Source organism: Cibotium barometz, chromosome 11 (assembly GCF_041138505.1).
Source record: "Cibotium barometz isolate CiBa-2024 chromosome 11, ASM4113850v1, whole genome shotgun sequence".
In the NCBI taxonomy this organism is placed as follows: Eukaryota; Viridiplantae; Streptophyta; class Polypodiopsida; order Cyatheales; family Cibotiaceae; genus Cibotium; species Cibotium barometz.
Genome location: NC_141056.1, coordinates 39,452,659 through 39,465,405, shown reverse-complemented (window position 1 = coordinate 39,465,405; position 12,747 = coordinate 39,452,659). Strand labels below are relative to the sequence as shown.

General features: G+C 47.0%; 1 protein-coding gene across 2 annotated transcripts in view; it reads left to right on the top strand.

Moving 5' to 3' along the window:
• Positions 1-452: 452 nt before the first annotated feature.
• Positions 453-12,747, top strand: part of LOC147634162 (uncharacterized) — a 70,896-nt gene continuing 58,601 nt past the window's right edge. Inside the window, exon 1 of one of the 2 annotated variants that reach the window (XM_086805308.1) lies at positions 453-823. In XM_086805308.1, the coding sequence (XP_086661434.1) occupies positions 477-823 (347 nt within the window). In that variant the 5' untranslated portion in view covers positions 453-476. The remainder of the gene's footprint in view (positions 824-12,747) is intronic. The other variant, XM_086805309.1, reaches the window with a different exon arrangement.

Here is a 12,747-nt window from a genome sequence, read left to right as displayed (position 1 = left end):
ACTAACGTAACAACGAGCATGTAAAGATCTCAATAAGCTTGTTTTTCTGAATATATGCAAATCACATGCACTGTGTAGATCACATCGAGATGACATCAAGCATGTGAAGATCTCAATAAGCTTGTTCTGAATATATGCAGATTGTAGAGCGGAAGAGTGTTCACGTGGCTACGTGGGGGCGCGGGTTCAAAACCCAACCTGGCGTTGAACTCGAGCACGCTGTGATAAACTCGGGCCGATTTAAAAATGCCTCGAGATACCCGCTTGACGTCCGTGCCGTCGATGCCATGCTCCTGGCTTCTTTAATGCACCATGCTTTTATAGTCCAGGCAACGGTCCAGACATTATAGTTTTTCAATAATTTAAGTATTTTTAATATCATTTAATGTAACGTAAACATGTTTATTTATTATTTTCTGAAGATCAGTGGTGTGTTATATATGCTGAGACCTACATAATTGCCAAGTTATGGGAAGATGAAAGAGGTGAGAAGGGGACTTTTCATCGGAGACGTGAAGGATGCTGATGCGGTGCTTTCCACTTCAAACCACGCCATCACGCACGTCCTCTCACTGCTCGTCTCCAGCGCTGCGCTCTCACCTCGTCATGGCAAGCCCATGGCGGATTGCCTCGCAGAAGAGTACGGCATGGAGCTGCAGCTGGCTGGGCCCGATCATCTGCAGATCACAAGATTGTGGGTGCCATGGAAGGACACCGAGGACCAGAACATTCTGGATAGTCTGGAGCATTGCCTCGATTTCATAGAGCAGGGACGACAGAAGGGCAGCGTGCTAGTGCACTGCCTGGCTGGTGTCTCCCGAAGGTACCATGCTATCCCTTGAGTATGCTTCCTTGCTTTCCATATGAGCATTATGTTGTTTTTAAAGTTCCGGTCCTCTCATCCATATTTGTGCACGCATTTCAGAATTCCTCTCGAGAGAGCAATTCTGCAATGTGATGGGTGATCTGAGGAGTTGGGGTCCCATTTCTGCTCCATTCTTTTATGTCACACGGGCTGTCCGGTATCCATTCTTTTATGTCACACGGGCTGTCCGGCTCGACCGATAACCATGCTTTTACGTCATGGGCTGTCGGGCTCCATAGTTTTGATTCTCTAAACATGAGTATACTGATTCTGAAATCATTGGAGGATGCATCAGCACAGTAAAAGGATAGAATGGTTATACCTCCTGCAGGTTTACAGGTCAATGTCGCTGGCATTGTACTGAAAGTGAATGGCCATGGCGACTTGGACATATCTGCATGGGTATTCTAGCTTCTTGTTGAGTACTAGAGTAATTCACAAGTAATGGCATTTCAAAATGACACCTTCCACCTTTCTACAAGGTGTCCTAACCTCACACTTCAGCTTGAGAGGAAGTGCCATAGCATTGTATGGCGCCCACAACAAAGCATCTAAACCACAAGGGCCAAGACAACAAGGCAAAGCACACATGATATTCTGTGTGTCATCTACAGTGCATGATTGTATAGCACCCCCAACAAAGCATCTAAACCACAAGGGCCAAGACAAGACAAAGCGCACATGATATTCTGTGTGTCATCTACAGTAAAGTAAAGAAACGGTACTCGTTGAAGCATCATCTTGCATTTGTTAAATAGTAACATCAAAGTTATACTGTTCTCTTTGCAACATAGGGTCCATGGATCCAGAACGACTGTCTAAATGTGCTCCTAAATCCTTTGCTGATGCACCTTGGTGATGAGTATTGGTCTGGAACAATTTGAGGTGTAGGCCTCTCTTTGGCTTTCGGCATTCTTCTGATGCAAGGTCTGGGACACTTGGTCTCAATCACTTTGGCAGCATTATCCAGCCTAATCCCAACACTGGATGTTGGACAGCGGTAATGGTCTCTATTGGACGCAACCACATTGTATCATGGGAAATTCTAAGGAAGTCTGTGTATCAAGTAGGAACTTTCCTTGTGCTCTTTCGGTTGACCTGGGATGAATGCTTGACATTCCCTCAGTACCGAGTAGTCTTTTACAGAGAGGCCCACACATTTGTGTTAGGGTAGGCTATGAACTGTTATTGCAGTCCAAAACCATCTTTAAATATGTAACCATTTTTGGATCTTATATTAGATGGAGCACTTGAAGAGATAGTGCTCTGCTACTTTCCACCTCATTGATCTCACAAAGCAAACAGACAGTATGAGATCGTCGCATGTGTGAATTACAAGCAAGTTGACCAGTCTTTGATATGTCCAATGACAATTCTCTTTCTGAATAATGTAAGTCAATGTAGATATCTTAGCATCTCCAAGCACCGTTTGCACAAATCTGTAGAAGGCAGCTCCCTGTAAAGTTGCAACTTCGAGGGAAGATGCAGAAAATCAACAGGCAGAATTCCAAAGGACACCCTTGTGTCACTAAATGGACCTACCACATGCTTATTCACGGCCATTTCCATTAAAATCATTTGACTCCTAGAGTCTTGGAAAAAGCTTTCGTTTGGAGATAGGTAGATAGATTGATGAACATTTGTGGAGGCCATATAGAAGCTTTGGGACTGGTTACAAAGGATCTTTAGGAAGGCTGCCACGGACCGGGTGTTGAAAATAGCAAGTGATGTTGGGTAAATGTTAGGAGCAAGGGGGAGTGCTAGTTTCATAAACGAAACTGATGGTGAATCCAAGACATCCATGATTACATTTGAGGAGCCTATGAAAGTTTGGCTAGATTTTCCTATGGGAAAGAATGAAGAACGGAAAAGAGCAGTGATTAGTCTTAAAGCCAGTCACAACATCTTATTTGGGAAACTTGGGTGTTCTTGGGAAAACCTGCAAACACCTCTAGACACATGAATGTGAAAGGTGCTAATGGAGAATACATGGAAATACGGGGTTATTTCACTATTCTCGTCGAGGGGGTTGACATAGAATGGGAGTTCCAAGATACTTTTCATGACCTTGACGAGATCATCTTGGGTGGCTTTTGGATAAGTAGTTCTCAGTACGCTATTGACCAATCAATGCAAACTGTCACATTGGAACACCTAGTAAGTATCCTTAAGAGAAGAGGAGTCATTGCTAGAAATGGAACCTTTACCAACTAAACCCATGGAACTTGAAACCCTAGTATTTGAACTAGGCCCTACTCTATATCTTCCAAGATTGATGTAGGATTTAAAGCCTTTGGAAATATCAACATAATTCAAGTTCAACTATCCATGGTGTGTTGTCTCCGCAAAAAGGAGAAAGAAGACCCCCAAAGCTTGCACATGATGATCTTTCTTTCAAGAATAAAATACTCCGAAGGGGGAATCGGCCCATTCCGGTCCCAACGTGATGTCATGTGCACAATTTTCATTTTCATCATTATGGATATGTTTTATGGCTATGGTGCTATTTATAAATGTTTCATCTTGTTGATGGTCAAGAAGTGTTGCACGCCCACCCGTGCTTTCTGAGTGAGTGAGAGTGCCCAAACCAACAAATGTCACTACTCCATTGCAAGCAAATGCCAAGAGAGGTACTAGACTTGTCACGTGCATCCCGCACTTGGATGCCACGTAGACATTTCTGTACAGAAGGTGCAGGACTTGGGATGGTGAACTGGTCCCATGTGAGCCCAGTCCGGGACGAGTCAGCCAGGGATCCATCTCAGTTGTCCGAGGTCAGGTGTGCATCGTCCTGCACATGCGTCCAAGGTCAGATGTGCACTGTCCTGCACATGAAGCAGTGCCAGTCCGCGCTGTGAGTCTCCCTCTGGAATGATGTCAGATGTTCAGTGTATCTGGTTTGCAACTGGATGCCAGGCCTCTGTAGGCATGTAGGTTTGCATGTAGAGATGGGGCCAGCCCATAGGGCTACCCCAGTGAGAAGAATTGCACTTGCACTCTTAGTATGGGTATGGGGGAGGTGTAGAACCACCCCCAAGGGGCCAGGAGGGCCCAAGCTTTGCCCACCAGCCAAGGCATGGGCTGGAGGGGCTGTCGGCCAGCTGTACTGCTGCTGGACAGGCAGCCAACTGGGTCTAATACCCTACCCAGCTAGTCGGCCAGGTGTAGGGGGCAGTCCCACACCCATGCGCATGGTGCCCAGCAGCCAGGATGCTGCCCCAGAAGCATGCGCAGGCTGGACAGCATGGAATATAGTGTGAAAACACTTTATTGGAAAATACCCAGTCGTGGAGCTTTTATTAACTGGCCGACTGGATGCTATGTAGAGTATAAATACCCCAGTCCATAATCCATGAATCCATCTCATAATTCACCAAGTGCTCCAAGCAAACAAGGGCCAGGACAGCCAAGAACTTGCTAAAGCAAAGGGGTGAAGGACTGAAGGTCAAGGGCAGGTTTTCCAGCCAAGAAAAGGTCAAGTACTTTGTATTTGTTTTCAGATTTACATCATTCTAATAAAGCAAATACACCATCCGTGGTGGGGGCCCTACAGAGGGTAATTGGGACCCAATACTGTGTCCTCTCCATCTCCCCCTTCTCTCTCTATTTTCTGCACATCGTCTTTCAGTTTGTGCGTTAATTCCGTCGCGAAAAGAGTGCTGATTTCTGAGTTTTGAAGTACCGATCCTTCTCCGAAGCTTCCGCATATTACAGTGGTATCAGAGCCTACTTCAAGGACAAAGATTCAGCAAAGAAAACCAGAAAATTTTTCGCTCGTGTGGTTGGTTTTTAGACGCCGGTGGACTACCCCTTTCGGAGTGACTCCTGTCCCTCGAAGGACGGTTGGTTTTTAGCCTGCGGAAGCCTCCGGAAGTCTCCCACACATATAGTGGATGGTCAGATTGCGTTCCGGAAAGGAATTGCATTTTCCCGCTATGGCGAGCTTTGGCGACGAGAGAGAACCAGAACCATGGGACCAGAGTGCACCAGGCAGCCCAGCTAGGGCACCCGGCTTGAGTGTACAAGACATGTTCCAGCAGATGATGCGAGCAATCGCAGACCAGACAACCAAGTTGGATGAGCAGAAGGCGCGGATTTTGGCTCTGGAGGAGCGTTCTCGCTCTCCAGCGTCGCGTTTCCCATCTCCTCCTCCCTCTCCTTCCGTACCCCAGATACCAGATCCTCGTCACAGGGACCCTCTCGAGGGGTCACAGCCGCAGCCAAGCTCCTTGCTTGAGATGCAGATGCGTGCATTGGAGATTCGACAACGCGAAGACGATGCCATGCGACGAGTGGAACACGAGCGTTACCTCAGAGCTTTGGACGCTAGATTGACACCGGCGGCGCCCTCGAATCATTTTCCCGAGAAAATGAATTTCAGTAAGTATAATGGTAAACTCGATCCCACTACTCTGTATTCATGGTTACATCAATTTGAAGCTTACTTTGCCGCAGTTAGGAAAACAGATATTGACAAAGTGATATTAGCTAGTTGGTATTTGGAAGGTGAGGCCATTCCTTGGTGGACTCAGTGGGCTCATGCCCACACCAGAGCAGGTATGGCAGCTTATGTGTGGGACGATTTCGTCCGTGACCTTAAGCAGCGGTTTCTACCGCCCCACTACCTTGAGCGACTCGAAGACGAGTTCAGGAAAGCGCGTCAGAACGCGTAACCAGTCCTTCAGTTTGCCAATAGAATTTCGACCTTGTGTCTGCAATTAGGCTTATCTGATACGGAAAAGAAAGGGCAGTTTTTGTATGGCCTGGACACGCAAATCCAATGGGAGGTGCGTATGTTTAGGCCAGCCACCTTTGAGGACGCACTCTCGCTTGCGCAGAGTGTAGAAATGAAACACAATGGTGGCAAGCCCAAGACTTCCCAGCCGGCTTCTCCCAAGGCTAACGCCTCGGGGGGCAAAAGCCAGAACCAGACGGGGTCTTCCCAGGACAGAGCCCGGGAGCCTCTGGCTCCAAGAACTCGAACAATGCGTCTAAGCTTACTCCAGACCAGAAAGCGGAGGCAGGCAAGACAGGTGGCAAGTTGAGTGCTGAGGAGCTTTCTCAGTACAGGAAGATGTTACTTTTGTCACACAAAAGGACATACTTCTCGGGATTGTCCGAAGAAGCCTCCAAAGGCCGCCGCTGCCTCCACAGCTTCAGTGGTGAGCACAGCTCCCACACAGACCCCAGCGGCTACCCCTAGTTCTTCAACCCCCGGTGCTTCAGTTGGAGCAATTATTAGCCGGAAGCTCGAAGATAAGCAGAAGGGCGCCCATGACCAGGAGTATGAGCGCAACGAATTGCTCAAGTCCTTTGGCTACATAGGTGGCCAGAGAGTCGTTGTCTTGTTTGACAGCGGCAGCACGGAGGATGTGGTCACGGAACAGGCCGCTAGGCGTGCCCGTTTCGAGCTGACTCCGGTGGACAAACAGGTTGAGGGATTTAGCACATGTATGACAACGAGCGTCAAGTATGAAGCTGTAGGTGCTAAGTTAGTGATTCAGGGCATAGAGTTTGTGCGTGACTTTATGGTTGCCCCTCTTGTAGGAGCAGACATAATTTTGGGTATCCAGTGGTTTCACAAGTTTCTTCCTAATGTCAAGTGGGACAAGCACACGTTCCAGATCGATCGGAATGTGTCAAACACCCGTGTGACCATTAAGTGTGAGCCAGGTATTCCAAACTTTCCGCTCATAAGCCACTTGCAGGCTAAGCGAGCAGTCAGGAAAGGCGCACAGTGTGCGATGATTTACATCCAGACAGCCCAAACGGTGGCCAGTGCTTCCGAGAAGTACTCGGTTCTCCATGAAAAGTTCCAGAAGATTTTTCTTCGGGATAGTCTCCCTCCCCAGCTCCCCCCGTCCAGACCGGAGGATCACAAGATTGACCTCCTCCCAGGCTCGGAACCCCCGAGCAAGTTTCCGTATCGCCTGTCTAAGGCAATGGAATCGGAGTTGGACCGCCAACTCCAAGAATTGTGTTGGGGTAAAGGCGTTATGCCCACCCTTATAGTGTGTACAAGCCCATAAGTTATAGTACATAGTACACTTAGTACTTTTAATGTACTAAGTGCACTATGTGTACTAGTGCAATATACATGTGTGATAGGGGAGTCACACACTCATGCCTCATGAGTTGACTTATCCCCACAACTCTCTCTCTCTCTCTCTCCCTTGCTTCTCTGTGTATGTCTCCCACATGACCTAACCCTAATTCTCCCATCAACTGGTATCAGAGCCGGTGCCCTTCGAATCTCTGTGCAGACAGCAGCTCGACTCTCCCATTCAATTGGTCGTGGTGGCAAAAGGTAGCCAACAGCCAGTTGTAGGCTTGCAGCAAAGAAGTGAAGTGCAAGCAGGCTTGCTCGTGTGAATGTGGTGAGGCGTTCATCAGCCAGCGAACACAAGCAAAGGCAGTCGGAGTAGTCAGGCGCCTACAACAACTGAAGCGCAAGGACACGACAAGAGCACCACACAGGCTGCGCAGCAGGTAGTCTACGCTGCCCAACAGTCGCAGCAGCCAAAGCAGCATAGCGGGGCGTCCATCGAGTACTAGTCTTAGTACTAGGCGAAACAGGCGGCATCGCAGCAACGGAGCGAACAACTTGAGTCGGCGACAGCTAGGCGAAGGCACACGAGCGAAGAATCGTTGGGCGGAGCCCGTCTTGTAGCTTGGCACTAGGCGAGCGAAGCGCACAGCAGCAATACGAAGCACAAGGCTTGAGCAAAGGCGAATACAAGGCGACGCCTGGCCAGTAGCGAAGGGAGCCCATCGACGTGATTGGCGTCTCTAGTCCACCGACGAAGGGGTCTCCATTCAGAGGCTCGATCACTTGGTACTTCTCCTGAGCGCGGATAGCAACTGGCCTGGCAGCGATCTTCTTGGGCAGAGCCGCTCCAAACCCGAGACCTGTGCCAAAGAAAGCGTTGTTGAGGGGACGGCTAGCTACCCTGGAGGAGGAGGTGGTCTCACGGCACTGTCTCGAGCTGTGGAAGCCATGGCCGGACCCTTTGAGCGGCTGATTGGGCAGTTTATGGAGGATGATCCCCCCGTAGCAAATCACAAGAGCACTCTTTCTGCACCAACAATCTGCAGCAGCAAGAATTGCCCCCATCTCCTGCAACAGCCTGCAAATTGAAGAAAAATCAGAAATTACAAGGTATTTTCCTCAATTTTTTTTTGGGATTTGCAATTGAGCAAGTACAATCAACAATTGAGCAGATACAGGTGTCAAATTGCTCAATTTTGAGCAAAATTGGCAAAATTGGGTGACATTGGTCACAATCAGGATCAATTTGCAGGAAATTGGATGTCGAAATTTGGGGCTTTTGATGTAATTGTGCAATTAAGCACTCATACATGCTGTATGATGTGAGAAATCACACATTTGGGCAAAATTGCAGCAAATTGTAGTGCAAATCAAGGGGCTTTTGTGCCGATTTGGTTGATTTGCATGCAGGCAATCGCATTTGATGCTGTGGAAAATGTGTTGATGCCTTACAAGCACTCAATGTGCCTGTAAATCAAGGGGCTTTCATGTATTGGATGTATATGTGGCCAGGGGGAAGCATCGTGAACACTCTGGATGCCTTCATGTACGTCAATGTACCATGTATGATCAGAAATTGATCTTAAATCAAGGGGCTTTTCAAGTTCGTATGCTTGTTGAGCTTGGCAAAGCAGCAGGCAAGACATTTATGCCTTGAATCCTCAAAAATCAGCTTGCAGTCAAGGGGCTTTTGCCCAATTTCTGTTTGGGACTGTTGTATGCAGTGTTCGGGACTGTAAAAGTCTGATTTTCACTCATTTGGACAGCCAAGAGAGCATTTATTGCTATTGTACCTGTTGGTACAGATTTGGCACAGCTTTGTGCAAGTTTTCGCATGGCTGTACACTGTTTTGAGTGACCAAAAGGTTCAATTTCAGCTGCTGTACTTGCCGGGACAGGTTTGGTACATCATTGGTGAGCACTTGGTACTGCTGTACAGTACTTTGGAAGGGCAAAAGAGCACATTTGAGGTGCTGTCCAAAATCTGCAGCAACCAGATTTTGGTGTTTTCATCACATAAAGTGGGAGAAAAGTTGCATTTGTGCTTCCGCAGTGGGAGATAAACTTTGGGAGAAAAACTGTGAGCACTTTGTGTGCTTTTGGTGCAGTGTTTGCACATTTGCAGGGAGTCAGGCATTAAAGGTTGCATATTGCTATGGCAACCACAGGTGAGAGCTCTTCATTGCTTCACATGAAAAAGCTTGAAGGCTCGCATAATTATGATATTTGGCAAACACAGTGCTACAATGTGTTGCTCCAGAAAAAGCAGCACAAGCCTATCAAAGAAAGGGGTGTGATGCCCGCTTCTCTTACTGCTGAAGAGTGGGAAGATATGGATGAGCTGGCAAGATCTACTATCATGTTGTCTGTGTCAGACTCATTACTTTTCAGCATTCGTGAAGAGAAGACAGCTTGGGGAATGTGGCAGAGATTGCAGGACTTGTATGCCCAACAAAGTGCCTCAAGCAAAGTGTATTGGTTGAAGAAACTCATAGGTCTTCAGATGAAGGAAGGGGCGTCTATGACAGCCCATCTAAATGAGTTTAATGGTATTGTCAGCCAGGTCATCAATCAAAAGTTGGCAATGGACGATGAGTTCAAAGCCACTTTTTTGTTATGCACTTTGCCAGAGAGTTGGGACACATTCAGGACAGCCACTAGCAATTCGAATGCTATGCTGTCATATGCAGATGTTGAGGGTGCTCTTCTTCAAGAAGAGATGAACAGGAAAAACAACTCTGTTGGAAAGTCCAATGCAATGAATGCACGTGGGAGATCCCAGCAAAGGGGGAAAAGCCAAGAAAGGGGAAGGAGCAAGTCTCGCTCCAAAAAGGATTTGGAATGCCATTATTGTGGCAAGAAGGGACACATTAAAAAGCAATGCTACAAATGGAAAAATGATCAAAAAGAAAAGGGAAAAGGCAAAGACAAAGAGAAGGATGAAGCCAAAGATGTAAAGCCAAAGGGCAAAAGTGGAGTCAAGATTGAAGAAATCAATGTGTCACATGCAGGTGGCAGTGAGGATGAGGTCCTATTTACTTCTTCACTTGATGCCCATTCACTTCTTACAGGTGGTCATGGTATGCACTCATGGATCATTGATTCAGGTGCCTCCTTTCATGTCACAGGTTGCAGAGACTTGTTTGTCAGGTATACTGCTGGCAATGAAGGAGTGGTTTATTTGGGTGATAACCATGCATGCAAGATTCTTGGCAGAGGTAATGTGAGGCTTGTATTTTCAGATGGCTCACAGCTTATGCTCCATGATGTCAGGCATGTGCCTGAGATCAAGAAGAATCTGCTTTCTACTGGACAGCTTGATGATGCTGATTATGTTACCACATTTGGTAGTGGAAAGTGGAAAATTAGTAAGGGCTCACTGGTTGTTGCCAGAGGCTCTAAGGTGGACACTCTTTATTTCATGCATGCAGGTGTTTGTCACCATGCTAATGTAAATGCAACCGAGCTGCCGGAAATTTCTATGTGGCATAGCCGGTTGGGACACATGAGTGTCAAGGGAATGGAGCAATTGTCTCGTTTGGGTTACTTGCCTTCTCTAAAGTTTTCAAGTTTTCAGTTTTGTGAGCATTGTATATATGGTAGGCAACTACAGTGCCCCCACAAGAAAGCTCTTGGACAGAAAGATGCTCAGTTAGAGCTTGTGCATACAGATGTATGTGAGATGCCTCAGCTTTCTTTGGGAGGGGCAAAATATTTTGTGTCTTTTATTGATGATGCCACACGCAAGGTGTGGGTTTATCCTCTTCGTTTGAAGAGTGATACATTCTCAGTGTTTGAGAAGTTTGTTGCTCATGTTGAGAATCAAACTGGCAAAACACTGAAGGCTTTGGGTTCCGACAATGGTGGAGAGTATATGTCCAAACAGTTTCAGGACTTTTGTGATGCTAAAGGCATCAAGAGGGAGCTCTCTACTCCTTATGATCCTCCACAAAACGGGCAGTAGAGAGGATGAACAGGACCATTCAGGAGAAGGTCCGTTCTATGTTGTCACATGCTGCATTACCTCATGGTTTTTGGGCTGAAGCTGTTATGACAGCCGTTCACCTTATAAACAGGTCACCTAACACGAGGCTTGGTGGGAAAGTGCCAGAAGAAGTATGGACAGGGAAGCCTCCGTCATACAAGCACTTGAGAGTGTTTGGTTGCGTTGCGTACGTGCACATACGCAGGGAAATGCGCACCAAACTTGATCCTAAGTCTCACAAATGCATATTCCTAGGATATGGTGACAGAGGTGAAATGGGGTATAGACTTTGGGATCCCATGAATAGAAAGATCATACGCAGCAATGATGTCATTTTTCATGAAACATGCATGTATAAGGAGCCTGCAAGGCAACAGGAGCCTGGCAGAGTCATCTTTGATGATGATGGACATCATGGACAACAACAAAGGGCTGTAAATCAGCCATTACAGCAGGAAAACCAGCCCTTAAATGGTGCTGAAAATGGTCCAAATGGACAGCCAGAGATGGCAGAAGATATCCCTATGGATATACCACAGGTGGAGGAAATACCGGGCATGATATTTGAGCCTTATGGCATGGAACAGGAGCCACCAATGGGTGATATGCAGGCTGAACAGCAACCTACAAATGATGGTCATTGGGTACGGAGGTCCACTAGACCCTCCAGAGCCCCTGACAGGTTTGTTCCAGGGGTTGACTACTTGATGCTCACTGACTGTGGGGAGCCCTCATGTTATAAGGAGGCTTTACAGAGGGCAGACAAGGCTCTATGGGAGCGTGCCATGAAGTCAGAGATGGATTCTCTGCATAAAAATGGAACTTGGAAGTTGGTGCCTTTGCTTGCAGGCAAGAAGGTTTTGCCATGCAAGTGGGTATACAGGCTCAAAGTTGCGTCAAATGCAAAGCCAAGATACAAAGCCAGGTTAGTGGCTAAAGGCTTCAAGCAGGAATATGGTGTGGACTTTGATGAGATCTTCTCTCCAGTGGTCAAAATGACCACACTTAGAGCTGTGTTAGCTTTGGTTGCACATGATGATCTGGACTTGATTCAGATGGATGTGAAGACTGCTTTTCTTCACGGTGATCTCCATGAGGAGATATATATGCAGCAGCCAGAGGGTTATGTAGTGAGTGGAAAGGAGAAGCTTGTATGCAAGCTGAAAAAGAGTCTTTATGGGCTCAAACAGGCACCAAGGGAATGGTATCATAAATTTGATACATTCATGAAATCTCAGAAATTCAGGAGAAGTGACATAGATCATTGCTTGTACACCAAGAAAGCTTTGGATGGCAGTCTATTGATCCTCATCTTGTATGTTGATGATATGTTGATTGCCGGGAAATCTCGTAAGGAGATGGATGCCTTGAAGAAGAGGCTGCATGAGACCTTTGATATGAAGGATTTGGGTGATGCAAATCACATTTCGGGTATGCGCATACTTCGGGACAGAAATCAGCATGTGTTGTATTTGTCTCAGAAGGAATACACTGGCAAAGTCTTGCAGAGGTTCAATATGGACGGGGGGAAGAAGACTAGTACTCCTTTGCCTCCATATGTGAAACTCAGTGCTATGGACAGCCCACAGTCAGATAGAGACAGGGCTGATATGGCCAAGATTCCGTATGCTTCAGCTTGTGGCAGTCTCATGTATGCCATGGTTGCTACTAGGCCGGACATTGCATTTGCAGTGGGAGTGGTTTCTAGATACATGGCCAAAGTGTGAGCACTTTGTGAGCACTTTGTGTGCTTTTGGTGCAGTGTTTGCACACTTGCAGGGAGTCAGGCATTGACAGGTTGCATATTGCTATGGCAACCACAGGTGAGAGCTCTTCATTGCTTCACAT